The sequence below is a fragment of the Toxotes jaculatrix genome, chromosome 18 (assembly GCF_017976425.1).
Source record: "Toxotes jaculatrix isolate fToxJac2 chromosome 18, fToxJac2.pri, whole genome shotgun sequence".
NCBI lineage: Eukaryota > Metazoa > Chordata > Actinopteri > Toxotidae > Toxotes > Toxotes jaculatrix.
In genome coordinates this window covers 16,403,756-16,425,786 of record NC_054411.1, presented here as the reverse complement: position 1 = coordinate 16,425,786, position 22,031 = coordinate 16,403,756, and the positions used below count along the sequence as shown (strand labels likewise).

The following is a 22,031-nucleotide window of genomic DNA, read 5'->3' as shown; positions in this document are numbered from 1 at the left end:
GGTAATGGGACAGCAGTCCTGTTGTAATTCTCTGGGGCGGAAAAAAAAACTACATCGTAAAACTGTATTTAATGTCTTGGCTGTTTCAGTGCTGCAGAGAGAAAGAGAGAGAGAGAGAGAGAGAGAGAGAGAGAGAGAGAGTGAGAGAGAGAGAGAGAGAGAGAGAGAGAGAGAGAGAGAGAGAGCACCCCTCACTTATTAGTGAGAAGTTTTAATTTCATAAAGCTCCTAACTCACTTTCTTCTGGACCTATGCCAAGGCAGGTACTGCTCAGCCATATCTGCAGAAAGCTGTTCTGCTTTGTTAACCACTTCCAGCATAAATATAAAGCTTATGTTTCTTTTTAATGCCTCCACACTGGCTTCTCTAGATGCTCAAGGCAACAAGTTTCCTGTCAATAATTGAGGATCATCATGTGGACTGCCAGCTTTGGACAGATTGCTTAGTTTTTCCCCCTGCAGTGATATGAAATTTCATCAAGTCAACATTCAGGCATTTAACCCGATCTTTGACGAGAGCAGAATCAACCGTGAGGCATTGCTGTTTTCTGCCAGAATTTGAAACTGCGCAAAATATGAATTTTAATTCTATAAACATTTCCTCGCTGCAGAAACAGAAAGGTTCAGTGGTTTAGAAGAGAACACAATCTATTATGTGATAATGAAATGAAATGAAATTTATTTCTCGTTGTGTGATTAGCTGGGAACTGTGCTTTATTGTGAAATTGCCTCTGTTTGTGCTTATTTAGGTTAGTTAGACATTTAAGATTTTAAACAATGTACTGTAAACAAGGTGCTCGACTGACAAATTTGCATTACAGCAGCAGCCTTGTTTAGTCATATGTTTGGTTAGTATGGCTCTGTTTTGTATTCCTGTATGGGACAGACATGAAGAGGCCTCTAGTTTCTCTGAGGTACGCACTGGCACTATATGATGCTGGTAAGACCAGAACCAGTATGTACAAAGCTGGCAGTAACAAGACTGAAAATGTGGGGCTAATTTAAAAACATGAGCTGTGTGGACTGTCCCTGCACCCCCTCATCTCAGTTACTAATTTCATGAATCTCATCAAGGTTTGACAGAACTTTTATGTTTTACATTTTCAGTTCACCACTGAGATCCATCAGATAAACAAATATTTAACCTCAGCTCCTGAAGCACTCGGCCCATCATCTTAAAATAAGAAAACGTGTCCACTCTGAATGCTCGATATCTCATTTCATTACAAGGCTCATTTACTCAGTTCCAATTCTGGGTGAATAAAAAATAAGACTTAATGTGTTACTTATTATTCCAAATTTCATGAAGGCAGTAGGAGATGTGTTATATAATAAAGGACTGTATGAAACAAGACTAAGAGTCTAAGGCCATGCTACTGGCTATGTGAGGCCGTACTAACATGGTGATAATGATAATACTAACATGCTAATGCTTAAAAAGGGCTAGAGTAAAAGTAAGATCATGAAAGTTACAGGCTGAGAGGACCGTGAATGTGTGTATGGCAATCCATCCGATGCTAATTCAGTCTGGACAAAATTGCCAGGACCAACTGCATAACAGAACAACACCTCCACACACAGAGCCATGCCATTAGCATGGCTAAGAGCAAGCAAGTAAAAAAAGGGTTTAGGGATTTTACAGTGCAATTTAACTTACATAATGATCTTGAATATAACTTCTGACATTGATATAATATTTTTGAAATATTTCTAAAGCGCCAACGCACACGTCAATGGAATTAGTTATGCCTATAACTATAACTGCTCTAAATCAAGATTAAAGATTACTAGAAAAGATTCTGCCAGAAACAATTCATGTGGCCCAGACAGGTTTTATAAGACAAAAACAGACACACACTGCATGTAATGCAACACATAACAGGCTGAAGCTATAGTGGTAGGCTTGGATGCAGAAAAGGCATTTAACTCTGTTAGATGGGACTTTTTATATAGGGTGCCGGAGAGGTTTAATTTCCTTGAGACGTTTATCAAGCCCACACAGGCTCTAAATAATAAACCAAAGGCTGGAATCAAGATTCATGGGCGCATCTCGAGCTCCATCAGTTTATGGTGTGGCTGTCGACAGGGTTGTTCTGAGTCCTCTCCTCTTTGCTATATTTTTGGAACCTCTGAGCCAGTGGATAAAATGAAACAACCAAGTGTCTTGGAGTCAATCTGTCACAAGATTTAAGTCAACTAAAATTCATCAATTATGATCCATTACTCTCTAGGATAAACTCTGATATTGTAAGAAGGAATCTAATTCCCTTTATGAGCATTACCTGAAGAGTCGAGGTGATTAAAATGAATATACTTCCAGGGTTACTGTATCTGTTTCAGACATTGCCAGTGGAGGTAATAGACAAAGATTTCACAGAGTGGGATAAAATGATCACAAGATATATTTGGCAAGTAAAGAGACCGAGGGCTAGATATAGAACTTTGCAGTTACCCAAAATTAAGGGAGGGCTAGCTCTCCCTTGCCTGAGGAGCTATTAAAACACTGTTGAATCTGTGTAATCCCTCCTACTCAGCAAGATGGAAGGGAACTGAAGGTACTACAACAGATGGTGTTCCTATACTAGGCTATAATAGGTAATAATAAACTAAGAAAACACATTAGGGAGGAGATGAATCCATGGTTGGGCAAATCTCTGAAGATCTGGTTTCATGACAGGCTGTATATGATTTACTTATTTATTATTTTACCAAACAGAACACATGTCAGGTTAAAATCTTGGGAGAGGGGACTCTTAAGGGCTCTCTATACTGAGAGAAAAGCAGATTGCTGCCGTGTTTTTTGGGGCTGCCCCTCTATTAGCTTTTACTGGCAGGAGCTAAAGAAATGTAGGAAGAAAATATTGAAGGTAAAATTTCCTCTAATCATTTAAGGGAAAAGGAGACGGGGACGGAGGCACCTAAGGTTTAGGACTGGGTTCATATAATACACAATATATATACAATGAAGAAGCTGAGTTTGCCTTCCAGATTAGAACTCGATAAATTTAATAGAACGTGGGAAAACTGGATTGAATATATATTTCTTTATGATATTACTACACGATAGAATGCAGGAGAAGCTCCTGATTCATCGCTAAAAATGGAGAGAACTGACAATATTCTTTACTGTGCTTTTTCCTTTTATTTGTCTTTGTTTAATTTAAAACTAATCGAAAATCTATGTATATATATCGTATGTATATATACTGTATGTATGGAAGCGTGTTTGCATACAATTACCCGACCTACCTAGTTTAACTGCAAAGACTGGCATGAGCGATGGAAGGAGGGCGAACTGGGAAGACAGGATGGAGTAGAAGTACTGCAGTATCTGCGCGCTGGGCGCACGCTCACACATCCTCTACACACAGACAAACACAATCATCAAAACACAAGCAAATGACCAAAATATAAACTGTAAACATTGTTCCTTGCCTGACTGATTTTTAGCCTGAACAGAACCAACTTCAGAAAACTATCACATAAAAAAAACAATTAGGTGCACTACAGCAGAGGCACTGATCGATAGGCTCAAATGTCCATGTGTACACAAAGCTAATGAAGACAGAGGCTGTGTGGCTGTGGATATTAATATAGTCATTTAGAAGAACCGCCAGACAGAGCGAGATAATCATTGTGACCTATTTCTCAGAAAGGAGAAGAGGGGAATTGCAAGATCGTTTTCTCAAGCGTCGGGCTACAAGTGTGTGTGTGACAGAGAGATAGAAGGCTAAGGAGAGAAGGTGATGAATCAAGTGTGTGCATCTGTGTGCGTCTCACAATGACGGTGGGTATCCAGATGGAGTCGCAGCAGTGAAGCACACAGTGACACAGAGACTCCAGTGAGTCCTGAGCATGGCTGTGTTTAGATGGTGCTGTGAACGTGTTCTCCTTCAGAACAGGCTCTGATGCACACTCCTCAGCCAACCTAGGACACATACACACACACACATTCACTGACATTCACACATTAACACTTTCAATACAATACTGTTCAATACTTCATACAATCAAGTGTTTTTGAAATAAAACAGAAATGGAAAAAAAAAACCCAGAGACATAAAGCAGAACTTTTAAGTAAAGTCATCATCAAATAATGAAAAGACTGAGCACTTTGCACATTACTGAGTCAGTTTTGTCTCTCTAGAATTCTGTCAATCGGTGATTTAACTCCATGTGACCTCACAACGTGCTGACCTGCAGGCAGCCTGAAAACAAACCAGGGCCTGGAGCAGAAATCCTTCGGACACGGAGGCCTGGCTGTTGGGGCCTGACCTCCTCAGACTCCCCTGGAGGATAATGGAGGGAGATGGGGGGAAAAAATAATACCAAAAGAAACAGGATGAGAGAAAAGAGGACAGAAGGGAGCAGAAGTGGAACAAGACACAAGCAAATCTAATCACATCACCAAGCAAATTATCATCTTATCAAAGCACGTCATCCAAAAGATTTCCTCAAGGAAATCAGCAAAAGATTAATCTAAATGACAAAACTTCTCCATTAAAATCGACCCCCAGAAACACTAAAATCTTTCCTTCTGTTTCTTCAGTGAATATCCATCTTACAGGTCGCCTTATGACTGTGTGAATCTTAATCTCAAATCTGTATTGTGCCGTAGTGTGATTAAAGCGAAACCTAGTTTTTGTTTAAGTTGGAACATGAACACATGTCAACCAGACATATCTTGTTGGCTGTCATGTAACTATCACTGTCAGAAGTGCAATGCTCTGTCTGTCATATTTCAGACAGGAATCAGGATTCAGAACATAAGTTAGCAATGAGGGACAGCTACGTAAAGATGAGACCACAATGGGATGCTCGGACCACATCCATCTGTGAACTCAGCCTTCATTTTGATCTCAGCTACACACCTGTAAAGTTTTGTAACTGCATCTTGGACAGACGTGATGTTATCTTGGTGACAAAATCTGTCTACAGACAGCTAAGACATATAAACATCTGCCAAAGTGCTCAAAACAGCCTCTGTGGTAGTTCCTGCTACAGTAGTGTCTCCGGCATCACATTTTGCCATGATGACACACAAACACATCGAACATGTCAATCATACATGTATTTGTGTGACATGTTGCCAGACAGCATCAAAGGCAGAGATGTCAGTGTTGTTATTAAAGGCACTGATAGCCACATAAAACAGTGTTGCCACAAGAGAGGGCAGCAGCACAGACATTTCTTTTCACTGTCAGTTTATGAATTTTGTATGTTCTAACTTTGTATTATACTTGTGCATAAAACATAAGGCAAAACTAACTCACGGAGCTTCGCCGACGAGCTGAGGAGGGTAAGGGCAGCTCAGAGAATCTGTTAGTGATGGCCTGCACCAGTCCTTCCATCTCCCTATACTGGACTGGTCTGGACTGGTGGTTCAGTCTGGAGAATTCAGACAGTAGGTTGGGATGAAGGGAGGATGGTGAAGGGAAAAGACAGGATAACAGCACATAATGTGCACCTACATCAGTTTATCTACAAGTAAGTCTGTGTGTGTGTGTGTTCACTATTTTCCTGTAAGACCGTACAGGTGTCACTCACAAGACAATCCCCAGGATATGACTGCACAAGTGTCCTTGACAATATGTGAGTCATTTCTCTACAGGGTGTGGGTTTGTGTATACCGGAAGAGGGCGGAGGCAGCGCTGGCACCCTGCGTGGCAACCAGGAGGCATGGGGAGGAGATTCCAGCTATCACAGTCTCTGACACCGCTACAAACCCTGGACCAGTGGGGAACAGACGCACACTTGGGGGCTGCCTGTATTCACACACACACAGACACACATACAGCACCAACCCCATACCCTGAAAAAAATGCAGTGCATTCATTAACAGATAAATAAATGCCACTGTTAAACTGTAACCCAGCAGCCAGGGAAGCAGATCCTAGAAAAGACAGAAAAACACAGATCAAAATTCTATAAGAATCACTGCTGTAAGCAAATAAATAAATAACAGTTAGTTGAAATTGTATGGTACTGTGGATTTATTAGACGAGTCAGTGAGAACTCTGGCAAAGGTACAAAGAAAGTCAGCACGCTTTCAGTGATTTTCGCTGATATGGGTTTTTGACATGGATGTCAATAAAGGCTCATCAAAAAGCAGACAGTCTGTTCTTTTTGCCTGATCCAACTTCTATTGTCTGGCTTTATGTTCCAATACCAGCAGTGACGTTTTGCTGAGTCCCAATGAACCCAACCTCCCTCTGTCTCTCTCACTTACACACAGACACTTGCTTTCTCTCTTTCAGGGCAGGCACACATAATAATAAACAAATAGTGCTGACCTATTGGTGTTACAAAGATCACCGGAGTATGTCTCTGGTCCATGACGCAGCACCACAATATCTGTTGTGCTGTTGTTGTGCTGACTGGCTTGCTGTTGCCACAACAGTAGCCACGTAGAACATCTTAAATAACACAGGCATACACGTAAAGGTGGACACGCAGACACAGTGGTGCTTTACTACTGATTCCAACACAGACACACACAAAAAAAGCCACAAACACGCATATGCACACACACACACACGACCTCCCCCACATACACGCACACACTAGCTTGTTCAGCACTTTAAGAGCGTTAGGGACAAATTTCCCTCGCCATTTCAAATCTCTTATCCCCTGTATCACTGCCACGTGACGGGTGGAACATTCCATTAAAATTATGTCAACCTAGCAGAAATATGACAGTGTCTTACTGGCTTGTGATATATTTTCATCTGCGAGCCAGCAGACAGTTAATTCAAATCTAATTAAACTTCCGAGTGCACCATATTTAACATGTTTTACAGGGGGTTGCTTCTCCATGTCGCTGTAGCTGAAGTTGTACATCCTGTTCAGTTTGTGAAAAACCCCTGTGGTGTACAAAAAATCACTAGCATAACTGCGTGCGTGGTTTTGGCAACATCATCGATATTAAGCTTCACGGCTATAACCTACACTGAGACGGGACGGCTGCACTACAATGTAGTAACTGATCTACTGATACTTCTGTACCAAGTCAATGCTAAAATTCTGCAAACATGACAGCACTTGTTTTTTTAAAGTATTGTAGGTACTGAAAATGCATATAGAAGATTACAATAACAGCAGCACATGGAACGGCGGTGGCAAGTGCAGAAACAGGTCCGCTGTGACTTGTGGGGAAAAAAAAAACAAACACCAAGAGTCACTGAGTTTGAGGCAGATCATCAGGGATAAGTTACAGACAACAAAAAGGTGGGTGTTTGTATGACAACCCTAGATTTAATAATATCAACCCATGTGATTAATTAAACTAATATGGATTTAAGGCACTGAGCAGAACACTCAGCAGCAGATATCTCTAAACCTCTATAAATGAACTCTAAAAACTAAGGTTTTTTTTCTGATTTAGCTGAACTGCCCTTTAATATGTATACTGTAGGTGTAACAATACTTCCATTTGCAAGAAATCGAACAGGGACCTTCTGATGAAAATGTCAACATGAACAACAGCTGTAGAGAACTGGGATACCCTAATTAATCCATAATTACTTCTATTTTGCTGCAGCTGTGTCTATTCTCTGATGTGACAGCGCTCTGTTGAAAGTGAAAGACGGTGTACTAACATAATTTTGAGTCAGTGAACAAAGATGTCCGGTGCGGGAAATTTCAAGGGAGCTGCACATTCAGTGAAAGTACAGTGGAATAATTCTGGCATTGCGCCAGTTCGGAAAAAAAACCCAGACGAATCTCACCTTTCCAGTATCTCAGTAAGGAGCAGCAGACCTTGTTTCTGCACTTCCAGGTTGGACAGCTGTAAAGCCTCCTTCAGACTGCGCACCAGGGATTCAATACCTAACACAAACACACACACTCATTGCATCAAAGAAATACTGGACTCAACTTTACACATGAGCAGGCAGGCTACCCCCCAAACCCACCCCCAACTCTCACATTAGTCCAACCTTGTTCAGTGCCAAAGTTATGAGAGTGCTCTGACAACACTACAAGCTACAGCAGCTTCCTACATTACAATGAGTGGCATGCTCATAAATGTAACACATGCACAAAGGACGCACATACAGCAACACACAATCATGCATGTTGAACAAAAAGTGGCACTGGTACATCTTTTTAATTTACTGCAACACAGAATCTGCTGTAATCATCTCATGTTTATATTGAACTAGAGCAAGAACTTAATAGGACAAGCAGTGGCTTCACCAGACGCCCTGTGTACTGGTAAATTAAGTCTGTACTTCAAGGGTTTTTCAAACAGTTTCTCTGGAGTGGAGCTGAAGTGCTGCAGGATTAAAGAACACCACAGACAGCGGAACCTCAAATACGTCATCTACTGTAAAGGCGCACACAAAAGGCGTACAAACACACACACACATACACACACACACATCTGTGTGCCAGAACAGTATTCACTACCATTCATTAGGGAGGCCCAATCCTGACATTTTTGTCAATATCTAATTACTGCAAGGTTCTGTGACCCTTTTTGTCTGATAATCATATTTTGTTACAATAGAAGCATCTATCTGGTTGAAATACACAGTATTTCTCTGTTCTTCATACACACAGAATCATGCCTCACAGGTGTTTTCTGATCTCTCACCATAGACAGAGTGACACTGGGAGAAGAACAGCGAGTCCTCGGTCAGTAAGACCAAACAGCTGTAGGCAGACCACAGCAGCACCTCACTATTAGCACAGGCCAGACGGTCAAACAGAAACCCTGGAAGGGAAAACAGAGACGGAGAGAAAAGAGAGGTTTTCAGAGCAGCATTAGAAATAAAGTTAAGAGAGAACAGTGAACAATGCTACTCCTCCGTAGCATCATACCGCTTCTAAAATATGGTGTAATGTCTTCATGCAAACTTAGCGCAGTACACAAAAAATGATGGTAACATTCTCTTTTGAAAGTCTCACCATATTTTAAAATTCTGGGACAAGAGGGAAAAACAAATAGAATCACTGCAATGACGAGGAGATGCACAAAAAACTAGTGGACAATGCAGCAAAGACAGAGAAGAGGAAGAGAGAGTTAAAAGGGAACACAGAAGGAGGCAGAGGAAATTATTTGTAGAAGGGAAATCAAAGAAGGCAGCAGCTTGAATAGATAGCATTTCCCATCTACTGAGCTTGTGTGTCTGTGTGTGCGCATCACCAGGTACGTCAGCCTTGATGAAGGGAGCGCTGTACTGACTGGGAGAATGAACCAGGACAGATGCAATACACTTAGCGCTGGTCACCTGCAACGTCTCATCACCACTCAGCAGCAACTGGAAGACACATGTTATGGGCTTTATTAGACTCCACCGATCAGCTGAAGACGCATGGCGTTCAAACAGCGTGCCAGGCTTCTCTTCTTGGCTCATATAGTGCTGCCATGTTACACTGTCAATAGTAGTTTGCATGATTTTCTTTGTTTAATTTTAGCGCAGCCTTGTTACTGTTTTTTTTGCGAATGTAACAATGATTACGTTTTTTCCATTCTCTTTGCCTTTCAACTTCTCTGTAGTTTTCCTGCAGTTGTGCCTGATTAATAGTTAATTTATTTGGTGGGACGGATTCTAAAAGCAACACGTTAATTATGTTTTCGGAAATAATTTAGATTCGGGTGATTATTTGGTTAGGCGTTAGCTTTATAGCCACTCATAACACACTGATGATCTACAAAAAGACTACCAACGTCATGAGCTCTGCTGTAATGTGAGAAATGACTGAGGCAATCTAACTAGATGTAATCTACGCACTGATTTCCCAGACATGAAGCACAAATATTTGTCCAGGGTAAAACCCCGCAAAATCCCCATTCAAAGGCACATTAATCCAGGATTAGAACTTCTTGTTATGATTATGGTCAGTGCCAGAATGCAGGTCTTGCGGGTGGGAGCAGGATGTTTGGACAGAGACCTGTTTCAATATGAGAGGCAAATGGCAGTGGTCAAGGGACTGTTGCTCTTGGTTTTGGCTGACGATCTGGCTGCTGTTGGTGTGGATGCTCTGGTTCTCATCGCACATGATCTGATCGTCAGGGGTGTTCATGAGAACTGCCACTGTCTCTCCCAGCTGCACCAGCAGCCACAGCAGGTCTAACAGATGAAAGACAAGGTGTGAAAATGAGTAATGACGACAAATATATGTGTACATGTTCAACATGTTACAAACTGAACATATGTACAAATCCTAACACACTAAGGTTGATAGATACACTCATAACTATGTCTGTGTCTTCCTGTTTCTTTTTGAAGATCTGGCATTAGACATAAACTCATGCTACTGTCTCTGTAACATCAGTGTCACAGACAAAACTGCCTTCCTGCTGTTCATTGGTCTGTTTCAGATACCATAACCAAAGACACTTTTCAGACTTATCAGACTACCTCTGCCATTATGAAAAAAAAATTCTGTGACAAAGAGATTCTTCACAATCTGTGGGGGAAAAAAATTCATAAAAATGCAGAATGCATCTTGCCAAGGCATAGCATGAATCAAAATATGATAATCTGTAGCTATTTCTTAAAAAGCGTTTCGAAAGGTTAGGTCAGTCCACAGTAAGGCATAATGATTTGGACACACCCCTCGTGTGGGAGAAAAAAAAAGTGGAAGAAGCCTTGGGAAAGATTAGACAGGTGGTCCAAGTGTGACTTAAGTCCAAGTGTCACTGTACATACAGATGAGCGCAGAGGCCCGTGAGTTCACTGAGGCCCTCCTTTATGCCCTTTTAAACATTAGACATTAAACATTAAGACTAACTGAAGTTTCACAACATATTTTAGGATAAATAAATACACCAATTAGAACTCAACAGTTGTGTTATGTTGTGTAAATTATTCTTTTCCATTTTTGCCATCTGGAGACAAATTAATAAAACACAAAACAAAAAGATAAGAAACTAGGACTCTCAGTAGAGTGCATATCTCCGCCAGGGCCAAACAACTGTAGACATGTCTGTCTTGCTCTTACAATAGAAAAATAAAGGGAAAAAAAGAAGTAGTCTGATAACATACATGATTTGTCATAAAACATAGGAAACATAACTCTCTGTGCAATGCGGATTCAGCATTTTCATCCGACAGATATGGATTTTTATCAGGATTTGCACCAAATTATACAAACTCTCTTCTCTGGCTCATGTTCCATCCCTCCACCAAGTTTGGTGCAAACTGGTTCTGTACTTTGTACTTTACTGTTCTGTGCTTTGCTTATTTGTCAGTATAATCCTGACCAATCAACAGGTGAAGGTAATAATTAAAAACACCAGATAACAGATGAGAAAAATGTCTTGAATGCTCTTTATACGATAAAATGCTGGAGAAAAAGCATAATAATCCTGTTTGATTCCTCCATGTTGCTGTTCCCTCCGGAGCTGGTGAGGGTAAGCTCATTAATATTATTTATTTGAAATTACTGAAACCACTACAGCAACAGCTCAAATATAGCTACTCTAAAAACTGGACTAAATCCACCTCCCACTCTATTCCAAGCCCACTATGAATCTGACTTCTCTCACAAGCTGTTACAGCAATATAACAACTTCAAATTTCTAGAAGATAAGGACTCTATTTCCTTTTCAATAACTCTTTTACACCTTGAATATTTTGGTTATCACCACAGCAAACGCTGTGGAGATTTCTATCCTTCAAACAAGTCCAAACTCTATATAACTATAAGATGGCAACACTCTCTGAGTATAATGCTTTCTCTTTGTCCTTTTAGCCTCAACCAAGATTCTGGATCTTCCCCAAGAAAGATGATGATGGACGTGTTAGTTTGTTATCGATTAATAACCCCTACCAACAAGTGGAGACATCTTGTGATGAGACAGTAGTTGATGAATTCAGTTTGGTTCTGATGGGAAAAAAAACTATATTTGCCACCCATGATATAAAGTCTTTTATTGAAGTCCACACCCAAATTGTCCTCATCCAAATTTAGTCCCAGGCAGTTGGGTGTGAGGCTATACGCTCCATACATGACAACAAGGTCATAATGGCCTTTCCCTCTGACTGTCACCAAAGTAGTTGTGCTCAGCTCAAAATGTCATCCAATTTTAATGACATCCTCCCCTTATCTCCACTTGCAAATTGTATTTTTCATACTTGCTTAAGCAAGGCATACAGTACTGAGCCCAACAACTTCAAACCTTTTAGATGATAGCAACTTAATCTAATTTAGTCTATCTAGTGTAATAAATCTAAATGAGGCCAATAATATATGCAGTTTTTCATCCAGGCAGCTAATGATGAGCTCAGTGATATATTTATACATTTGTCTTGAAAAAATAAGTTTCTTCACAGTGAAACCAACTCACAAAACTCACTCTACACACACATGGCCATGAAAACTTTCAGTTCTAAAAAGAATATTAAAATTTTCTCCAGCAGAAAAATGTATCCTGGCTTTGCTCCAGACATTAAGCTACTGAAATTATTGAACATGATTAATATTCATTTGCCGAATACATAAATATAAAAAAAAGAAATCTAAAAACATTTTGAGGTTAGTGTCAATTCAAATTCCTATTTTGTCAACATGGTTTATCTTCATTTATGCAAGACATTTGAAATCATCCTGCAAAATGCGCTGTGCATGTCAAGATGGAGAGCAGACCTTATTTTTCATATAACTTATTCCAAATAATTATAATAGCAGCGAAAATTAAATAAAGTAAACTGACAGATGTTTTTCTCACCAACACAGTTGTTGATGAGCTGTGGGGACCCTGCATTGGCCAACGTCCGCAGCAACAGGATACACACTCTGTCCCTGATGGCAACGGGCAAAGACTGGGCTACCAAGCCCCCGGCTGTCCCAAACAGTTTGAACCACACATGTATGGCCGAAGCCTTCAGCGCTTCATCTGGGTAAAGCAAGGCGGAGCACAGACACTCCAGCACGGGCACTGTTGAGCAGAGATGGGAAACAGATGCACAAACACATAAATAAACAGAGGATTTACACAGAATAAAAGAGCAGGATATTTACATGATCATGTGGGGAAACTGGGTCGGTGCAATCGCAACAAATAAATATCTTACATGTGAATGGAATAATTCAAGTAAAGGGCGTTTAGTCATGTGTATTAAGATACCCCTAAGCTTAAATTTTCAAGATAAGCCTTCTTCATTTGTGTGAGTGGGTGAGCTCAAGTGACACATGAGGAACACAGAGAAACCCACAGGAGAGGTAAAGGTAATATACTGGCAGAGAAGCACAGACAGACAGACAACAAAAGCAACGAGATGACAACATGGACGGGCAGCATGCCACTGGTAAAAAAAAAAGTGCAGCCGTGTTTCACCTTAACAAACTTAAGTTATTGCAGACAATTGCAAAGCCAACAGTGGAGGGGAAGTTGGCATGAAGATGAAAGGATGGAAGACTCGCTATTGGGGGAGAGAGCGTAGTAAAATGGCAGGCGAGAAAGAGATTGAGTAGAGAAGATTAAAAAAATATATTGAGAGTAGGATAGGAGTCTTTTGTCTGAGCGCAGCAGACAGGAGCTAGAAACTCCCAAGTACACTGTCTGACAGAGAGAGCATGATTCAAATTCGCAAGACGGGAAAAAAAAAAGAGAGAGAAAGACACAGGGCAGAGATACACTTATGGAGAGAGTGAAACTCACGGAGAGCAAAACAGAAAGATAAGAAGAGACAGGTAGTGGCAGAAAGGCAGAGTTATTAGAGGAGGGAAACTCAGGTGAGAGTATAAGACATACACAGTGAGGGAGAGCTATGCACTGTGAGTTACAATAAACAGAAACATAGAAGGAGAAGATGGGCGATAGAGCAACACGTCATTGCAATACATATAAGTGCATATGTGTGAATTTAGAGTACTAGACCATACACTTTGGAAAAACACATACATAGCCCCCATGTTTTTTGCCCTGAAATAAGCTAACTAATTAAATGCAAATAACACAGATAACACTTCCCCAGTCATACAGCCTTTGAGGCCTTAATATCTTCTAAATAATTACTATCGCCATTGAGACATGCACTAGGAGGGGTCCCTCACTTTATAAGGAAAAAAAAATCCCCTGACTTCTATCATGCGAGGATTTGGGAGTTAGAGTTGCTTCAATAAAATGTGTTGCCAAGTTGCCTCATCAGTCTGTCTGTCTGTGGAGAGAAGCCATCATTCTCCCCAATGGCTTCAGCAGACAGTAACTTGATGAACAGTCAAATTATATTAACTGACATTTTTGACATTTGCATGGTTTGCAGTAACTCAGAATAAAAAAAAAAATGGAATGACATTCTTAGGGTAGTTTTTCACACATTATTGCAAGCTCTGTTAATTATTTATTTTATTTATTATTGTAATTATTAAAGCAGTTTTATCAATGCAGAAATGTAAATAAATGAACAAATAAAAACATTAAAAGCATTAAAATCACTGCGACGCAGTCAACAATGTCTATTACTAATTTTTAACCTAAAACGAATCAAGTGATATCGTGAATGAAAGCAGGAGTGGCCCAACAATGTGTGTACTGAAAGAACGATGGTAGGACACAGTGCTCATTTCATACACCACGCTTCTACTCAGATCAAATGACTGACCAACAGTGCTGGAAGAAGAGTAGGCCTTTTTCACAGGATGGATGAATATGCTGGCACAGTAAGGGAGAAATTAATTAGTAACCAAGCTCTGTTAATGAAGTATCTTAACGCGAGTAAGATAACCTTGAGCGTTTACATGACAATTATAATAACCACATTACTGCAGCATGCAATCAAATTATTGGATTACATGAAAGGATCGGGGTAAATGTGATGGAAGGTGAGCCACATGCATAGACAGAGGAGGCTAGAGTGAGGAAAGAGAAGCAAATAAGTATATAAGAACAAAAGGACTGACTCTGAGAACACAAGAATAAACAATGTTAAAGTGCAGGGCAGCGTTGGAGCTGAAAGGAGACAGAGGAACAGAGACTGAGCGAGTGTAGAGGAGAGAGAAAGAGAAAGAGATGACAGAGTAGGAAAGCCAAGCCCAAGCCCAGCTGCTCTGTGAAGCAGATCAAAACCCATGTGAGGCAGGAGAGGCTCCCAGACATGTTTGATTAAACCAAAATATATGAGGCGGCCAAGATGAGAGCCAGGCATAAAGGGAGAAGGAGAGAGAGCGAAGAAGGGAGAGGGGGAGGAAGAAGAGGAGACCTCCACAGACAAAATGTAAGAGTGGTACAAGGATGGGTTGGAAATAAAAGCTCTACTGTTGTCTAACATCACATTTTATGACGCACATTCAAAAACATGAGGCAGACAGAGAACTGAAACAAAGAGATTAGACAGTTTTTTTCTTTCCTTTGCCATAGAAAACAAAAGATTCATTTCCGTTTGCCTCGTTTACTGTTTTGCTGCCCCACTGTGAAGCTGTGCACTCTCCGTCCCTCCAGTGATCTGCTCTCTACAGCATTTCTGTTGTTTTTCATTCGCTGCTTCACCCAGCTTCACAAAATCCTTCTGTCTCATGTCTGGATTTTTACACTTCCTGCTTCCAGTGTTTCCCACACATAAAATTTATTTGTTTGGCCCACCCAAATAAATCAAAGCCCTCAAAGCCAAATTTTTTTTATGTATGTCCTTCTTTTAAATGTCTGTATAAAAATAAAGTTAAAAGTGCAGACTGATTTGTCTTATCAGAGAAATGATGTCCTTGATCACTTAACTTTATCACATAACTGGTCGTCCTTGTTATCTTTTTCTCCCTTCCTCTTTTCTTATCTCATTAATGCTTCATCCTCCCTCCCTACTCCCTCATTTTTTCTGTATCCACTCCTCCGTTAGGACCTGAGGGAGTAAGACACCAGCAGAAATAAGAGTGGGAGGGGGAAAGAGAGAGAAAATAAAAAAGCAAATTCAGGCAGAGAAAAGCAATGGGGTGATAAAAGCCGAGGGGTTAATCAGTTAGATAGGCAGGCAGACAGCGAGGCAGAGAGAGTGTGAAATGTGTTGGGTGCTCTGGGCTCTTGTTGTCATTGCCGCGCTGTTGTCGTTAGTCCAAACAGCCCCACAGAGACATGCTGAGTGACAGGCCACAGACAGGCACACACAGTCAATAGTGGCAGCCCGCATCCTGCATCAGCATCACAACAACCCATCACTACCTGCGGCTGCTCAGGGGAGCTTGTAAAACTCATGAAAATACATGGGAAGTGGACACACGTAGCATAGTAAAATAATTATGATGGCTGCTTCTTTGGCATCAGGCTCACATTCACTCTTGTCTATAAAAACAAGCACTCAGGCATGACACAAACACACTACAGCGCACAAAGGCGCTCGAGGTTGATTAACGGTGTCCATTAAACAAAGTGGCGTAATGGTTCAGTGAGTAGACAGGCGTCATACAGGTGGTTGTAGAGGAGATTAAATCTGTGCAGGTGTGTGTGAGAGGGCTGGTGAGGGGCATTATTGTTCTGCCTCACTACACTGCAAAACTATACACACATATATAGATGCAAATATATCCATAAATATGGGGAATTTCAGGGGAAAGGTTGGATGAACATGTATTTATAACTTTTGTAGCTTTTTTTTTTTTCGATTTTTGCTATGAGCCGCCATGGGACGGGCTATGCAGACAGAATTTTAAGTGTGGACACTGCACATATATCTCAATGCAGCTGGAGTGTAATTGAAAAGGTCGTAACAGCTTGAGAAACTGAATTGAGAAAAGTTCAGGGCAAAGGATATGTAAAATACAGTTTTTTGTCATTTCTCAGAAGGAGAGGAAGTGGAATAGGGTACAGCATGGAGAAAACGATTTCACAAGTGGACACAGTACAATTATTTCCAAGGATTTGAGATATAATTAAAAAGGTGAAAACAGGCTGTAGTGGTTGAATTGTGGATATCCCTTTGTGAAGAGAACAAGGGATACTGAAAATTAAATATTCCTTCAAATCTTTCTCTTCCATTGGAGGTGAACTTTCATATTTCTGACATATTCCAGGATCTCTGCATCTGAGGTGAATTGTCCCTGCATCACTTTAATTTTTTATTTGACTGAAAGGTGTGACAGCATAATGAGCCATCTGACCTGACCTGATTCTATCTCACATGAATTTTTAAAACTGACCGAATCCATAAAGCTTCTTTGTGGATTCTCTATTCTTATTTGAAGGAAAATGTGTGTCCTAAACGACAATTCAGCAGAGTAACTGTGACTTAACCTGGGTGCACAGTTCAAGAACAATCTCCCCACTACATCAACTTTTTATCCACTACTGAGAAAGTTAACAAGGCAATGATATGAACTGCTGACAACATTTGCATGTACAACAGCTGTTTATCACCTGCCCTCTAACAGCAATGTTGATACCAAAGTGGACTCTTATATTTCAAAACATCAGTTACTGATATGGACTAGAAGTGCTTGTAATAACCATTTAAAATTCAAATTCACATGAAAAAAAAAACACTTGCTTCCCTTGATACACCACTGCCTGTATAACTGTGAGATGTGATTGGGTGTCTGTTGCATCGTCTCACCATACTGAGTCACCAGGCAATGGGCCACGCTGGGGACTGCTTCCACCAGGGTCCCCAGGAAGTTAAATGTGGGCAGGAAACCTTTCACACTGAGCTGGTCACTTAGCTGGACAGGGAATGCACAAAATTAAAAAAAAAAAATCAGCAACAACTCACATATAACTATGTAAAGGAGCTTGTCTGGATGAAAATGGCTAAGACACTCATTCACACTGTAAAGCGTCACAGCACATTAGAGCTACAGAGGGCCCAACATCAACAAGATTTCACACACTCTATACAGAGACAGTCAGGGACATTGTACAATGAGATGAGCAAGTAATACAATAGAGAGCTTCAGATAAATGTCAATAGTCAATGATAATATCTGCCACTACAGTGTTTTAATAATACTAATGGTAATACTAATAGTAAAAATACATTTTATTTATACTGTGCTTCTAAAGACGCTCTATATAAATTAACCATTAGCAAACAGGGCAAAAGATGCAGTATTAAAATAGGTGGACAAACAAAAAAAAAAGAAGTCAAAACTAAAGCTCTACACTGTAACACTTTTGCTTATGACATGTTATGTATGCAGGTTTTTTTGCTTGTGACATGTTATGTATGCAGGTTTCTCAAAATCACCTCTTCATGGCAGTTGTAGCAGAACAGAAGGACTGAAATTTCATTTTACACTATGTTGACAAGAAATCCAGCTACACCTACTACAACACTCCCACTCACACTGCAGAACCACTCACATATTAGAGACACATGCTTGTAATTCTTTTTCTTTCAGAACTCAGAAGACAAACCTGCTTTTTTTCCCCAGTACTCTGTCAGACCACATAAAAACTCATTATTCTCAACGGAAGATTCTTTAAATACATTTTCCTTAGAACGATCTAATCAGGCTCTATTCTAGTTACATAAATGAAACTTGTCTGCACCTCTATGTGGTCGTATACCTCTGTCATCATCAGTAGCTTTACAATTTTCCACCTGCAGCATCAGCTGCTGAATGAGGGTTTTCCACTACTGTCCCCCCCAGAGGTGACACAACAGCAGCAAGGTGGAGACAAGCACACTGCATGCTAACTTAACAACCCTCAGAGGATCTGCTGCTAGTTATTCAAGTGCTGCTAAAAATTTTAAGATTCTGAACGAGTTCCTGCACCTGTATTTGTAGATGAGCGAGTGTGTTTCACCATATGTCTGCGAATGTGTTTGTCTCACCTGTTTGTGTATCTCATCCAAAACAAAGCGAGCTGACACCTCACTCTGCAGCTCTAAAAGCAGCTGAACCAGCACTGGCAAACATAAACACACACAAATGAATGCATGTGCTCAGACACACGCATCAAGCAAAATAACACAGCTAAGCATTCACTAAATAAACATCACAGTTAAGTAAAGTTCATGTTGTAGGAAAATCTCTACTCCACAGTTTTTTTCTCTTTAAATTCTTTGTTTCATTTCAGGATTTTACTCAACGTTTATCTTGTGAGTGACTGTGATATCATGAGTTGAGCTTGAAGGACTCTTGGACTAGTCCTGATGTCACTACATACTATTGACAGTCCACACTGTTTATTAACAAAACATCTTATGTCACTGCCATAAGGACAAGAGCCAGGGAAGAGTCCTGCCTTTCCTTCTCTTCATTTGTTCCTCCCCACACACATATAGCTTTCATGACTGCATCATTTATAGGGTTCAGATGAGTTTCAAAATGTGTTCTTCACACATTATCTGTGCAAAGAGCAAGAGCAGTGTCAAATTTAAAGCACTCTACTAACTATTACAGCAAAGTGGTCCCTAAGGTATTTTGACACAGCCACCATAAAATCATTCTGTCACTTGAACTTACAGATACATCTGTTTGCATTTTGAAAGACTTAGCTGCAGTGAGACAAATCTGTCTGTGTGCTATACTCTGATAGTTCGCTGAGAAGCTAACATTAACCCAGGATACAAAGAATCTGCATATGGCTGGCTACAGAGAAATGTGTACTTAAACAATGCACAGTGCAGCAGTGAGAGAATATCAACATGGGAAATTAGGTCAGAGCCTTCAAAAATGTTAAATTTAGATGCTGGTACTGTAGAATCAATGCAAGATCACCTTAGTTACCAGCACTGACGATTATCACAGTCAAAACGAGTATGTGTGAGAAAAAGCATGACAGTGTGCACTTTCACTCTGTCTGTAATACCGTATTTCATCTATACAGAAAGTCTATGTTTGTGTGAATGCAATGAGAGTAGGATGTGTAGGCGTGTGCATATAGGATGAATGTGTGTTTGAGTGTGCACCCACACACACACACACACACACACACACACACACACACACAAAGAGGCATCTCTTGACCTTGGTGAACCTTTTCCAGAGTGGCAGGTTCCTCCACGGTGTGAAGCATACCTAGGAACGGAACAGGCTAGATTTAAAAAGCAGACTTCACAAATCCATTGAAATGCACAGAGGTCTCATGGAGGTATAATGAGAAAAAGGAAGCTAGAAAATGAATAGACATACATGAAAAAGAACAGACCAGGCTAAGAAGTATGGTAGCTTTACAATATAGAGGATACAAGGTACAAAAACAGGATTGAAACTATGTTATGGAGTTTCAAGCACACTGTTTAGAGTGCATCCTGATGTAAACCTGCGTGAGAGTCTCACAGGTTGCATCTACTGTATGTTGGATTAGTTTTCCTGGTTTCCCAGAACACATAGCAGTAAAAAAGGCCACATAATGAAGCAAGTGTGTAACAAATTATACCAGTTCTATGAGTGCGTCTGTAAATACTACCTTACAAGCATGCATATAAACAAGCATAATGTGTAGAGAGGGGATAAAAGGCATATTCAGATAGGATTATGCTCTCATTGGCACATGGTGTAGCTCAGTCCAGCAGACAATCCCCACAAGCAATGTAATGGCTCTTTTAATGTCTTGTCATATTGGTCAGAGCTTTATGGGCTTACCGTTTCACCACATATCCTCTCATTGCAACTAATTTGATTAGAGCTAAAATGATATAGGCCTAATACTTTATGTTGCAATAACCCAGAGAAATTCATCCAGAGAGGGGGAAGTATCAGTAATATCCTCTGATGATGCAACACCATAAAAACACGCTGTGGTATAATCATAGCAGAAGCAGAATGGAACTAACCAGTGCTATTTAATACTCACACACTATACCTTCAAGATAAAGAGCTGTAACAATTCATTCCTCGCTTAAAGATCCCCATCTATCAGCCTATTTTGTTATCTGACATGTTGTTGACTATTCTGTTCTGTGAGAATTTGAGAAGAGAATTTGTCTGACTCTGCGATCAGCAGAGTATAAAACTGCAAAGCGACCAAGTAACAAAGAATGACAGTCAGGTTATCCGATTTTACTGCTCAGGTAATGTGATAAGATTTACTGCCTCATTAGTTCAGTCTGACCTTGCAGAAAAAGACTGACATCAACAACTGTGAAATGACCAAGAGGATATTATTTCCAATGAAAAGGAAGGTCATACCACCAAACTCAAACCAGTGAGATGTCTCAAACAACCAGTGCTGGTTAGTAATGCTCAAAAATGAAACAGAGGATCTGTGCACTGCTCAGTCACACTTACTGTTTCGTAATTCATAAGTGACCTCTTCCAAACAGTCCAGGAAAGTCCAGTACTTCCTACTGATGCCTGATAGTCCTTCTGTCACATCCTAATCTTGTGTTGTACATGACACCATTTCTCACCCAGTAGCGAAGCTGTGAAACGCACAGAGACTCTGTGGTCCTGTCGGAGCAGCTCTCTCAAGGCCCCCGGAGAACACATCAGCACCCCACTGATTCCAGACAAGGCAAAAGACTTCCTCACTGACTGTACAGCAGAGACAGAGGGAGGGAGACAGATATGAGAGGGCAGATAAAGCCTGTGCATTAAGGGATATTATTGGGTTAATGTATTTTACATAAATAATTTCCGGTAAATTCTAAAACATGCTAGAGAAAGGACATGCTGGGTGATAAGACACACCTATTCCTTTACATAAATCATTCAGTGGAAGGAATTAACATGAGTAGGGGGAAAGCTTCATATGTAAATAAGCTGAAACAAGTTTATGATGTACCCCTCACCGCAATATCTTCTCTGTCAATCATTTCAATGACACAGGCCACACAGACCAGCAGCCCGCCTCCCTCTGTAGGACCCAGGCGGCCGCTCCATTTTGGGTCGTGTCTGAAGTGAATCTTGTCATAAACAATATCCCCGCTCGCCATGTTGGTCATTACACCTGCTGAAACTAAAAATACAGAACATGGTTTATCAAGTGATTTTTAAAACTGCAACTCAGCCACGTGAGTTAGCTACGGTTACTTGCCTACACAGCAACTTTGCGTTAGCTAGCTATAGCATTAACGCTAACTAATTAGCGTTAATGCTATAGCTATATGCTATAATTTCCCTGTCGCGCTCCTCAAAAACAAACTTTTCAGTTGCAGTTTGTGTTTCCTTCTTAAAGCTTCCGGCAAAGAAAAAAAGCTTAAGTATTTA

General features: G+C 40.5%; 1 protein-coding gene across 1 annotated transcript in view; it reads right to left on the bottom strand.

Moving 5' to 3' along the window:
• LOC121198712 (meiosis inhibitor protein 1-like) overlaps nt 1-21,757 on the bottom strand; it is a 49,075-nt gene extending 27,318 nt beyond the window's left edge. Inside the window, exons 1-15 of the mRNA XM_041063011.1 lie at nt 21,614-21,757; nt 21,233-21,356; nt 19,848-19,898; nt 18,710-18,783; nt 17,489-17,594; nt 12,679-12,888; nt 9,897-10,075; nt 9,148-9,262; nt 8,596-8,715; nt 7,727-7,826; nt 5,630-5,764; nt 5,273-5,387; nt 4,197-4,288; nt 3,780-3,927; nt 3,249-3,360 (exon numbers count right to left, since the gene is read on the bottom strand). Coding sequence (XP_040918945.1) covers nt 3,249-3,360; nt 3,780-3,927; nt 4,197-4,288; nt 5,273-5,387; nt 5,630-5,764; nt 7,727-7,826; nt 8,596-8,715; nt 9,148-9,262; nt 9,897-10,075; nt 12,679-12,888; nt 17,489-17,594; nt 18,710-18,783; nt 19,848-19,898; nt 21,233-21,356; nt 21,614-21,757 — 1,825 coding nt within the window. The remainder of the gene's footprint in view (nt 1-3,248; nt 3,361-3,779; nt 3,928-4,196; nt 4,289-5,272; nt 5,388-5,629; nt 5,765-7,726; nt 7,827-8,595; nt 8,716-9,147; nt 9,263-9,896; nt 10,076-12,678; nt 12,889-17,488; nt 17,595-18,709; nt 18,784-19,847; nt 19,899-21,232; nt 21,357-21,613) is intronic.
• Nucleotides 21,758-22,031: the final 274 nt, after the last annotated feature.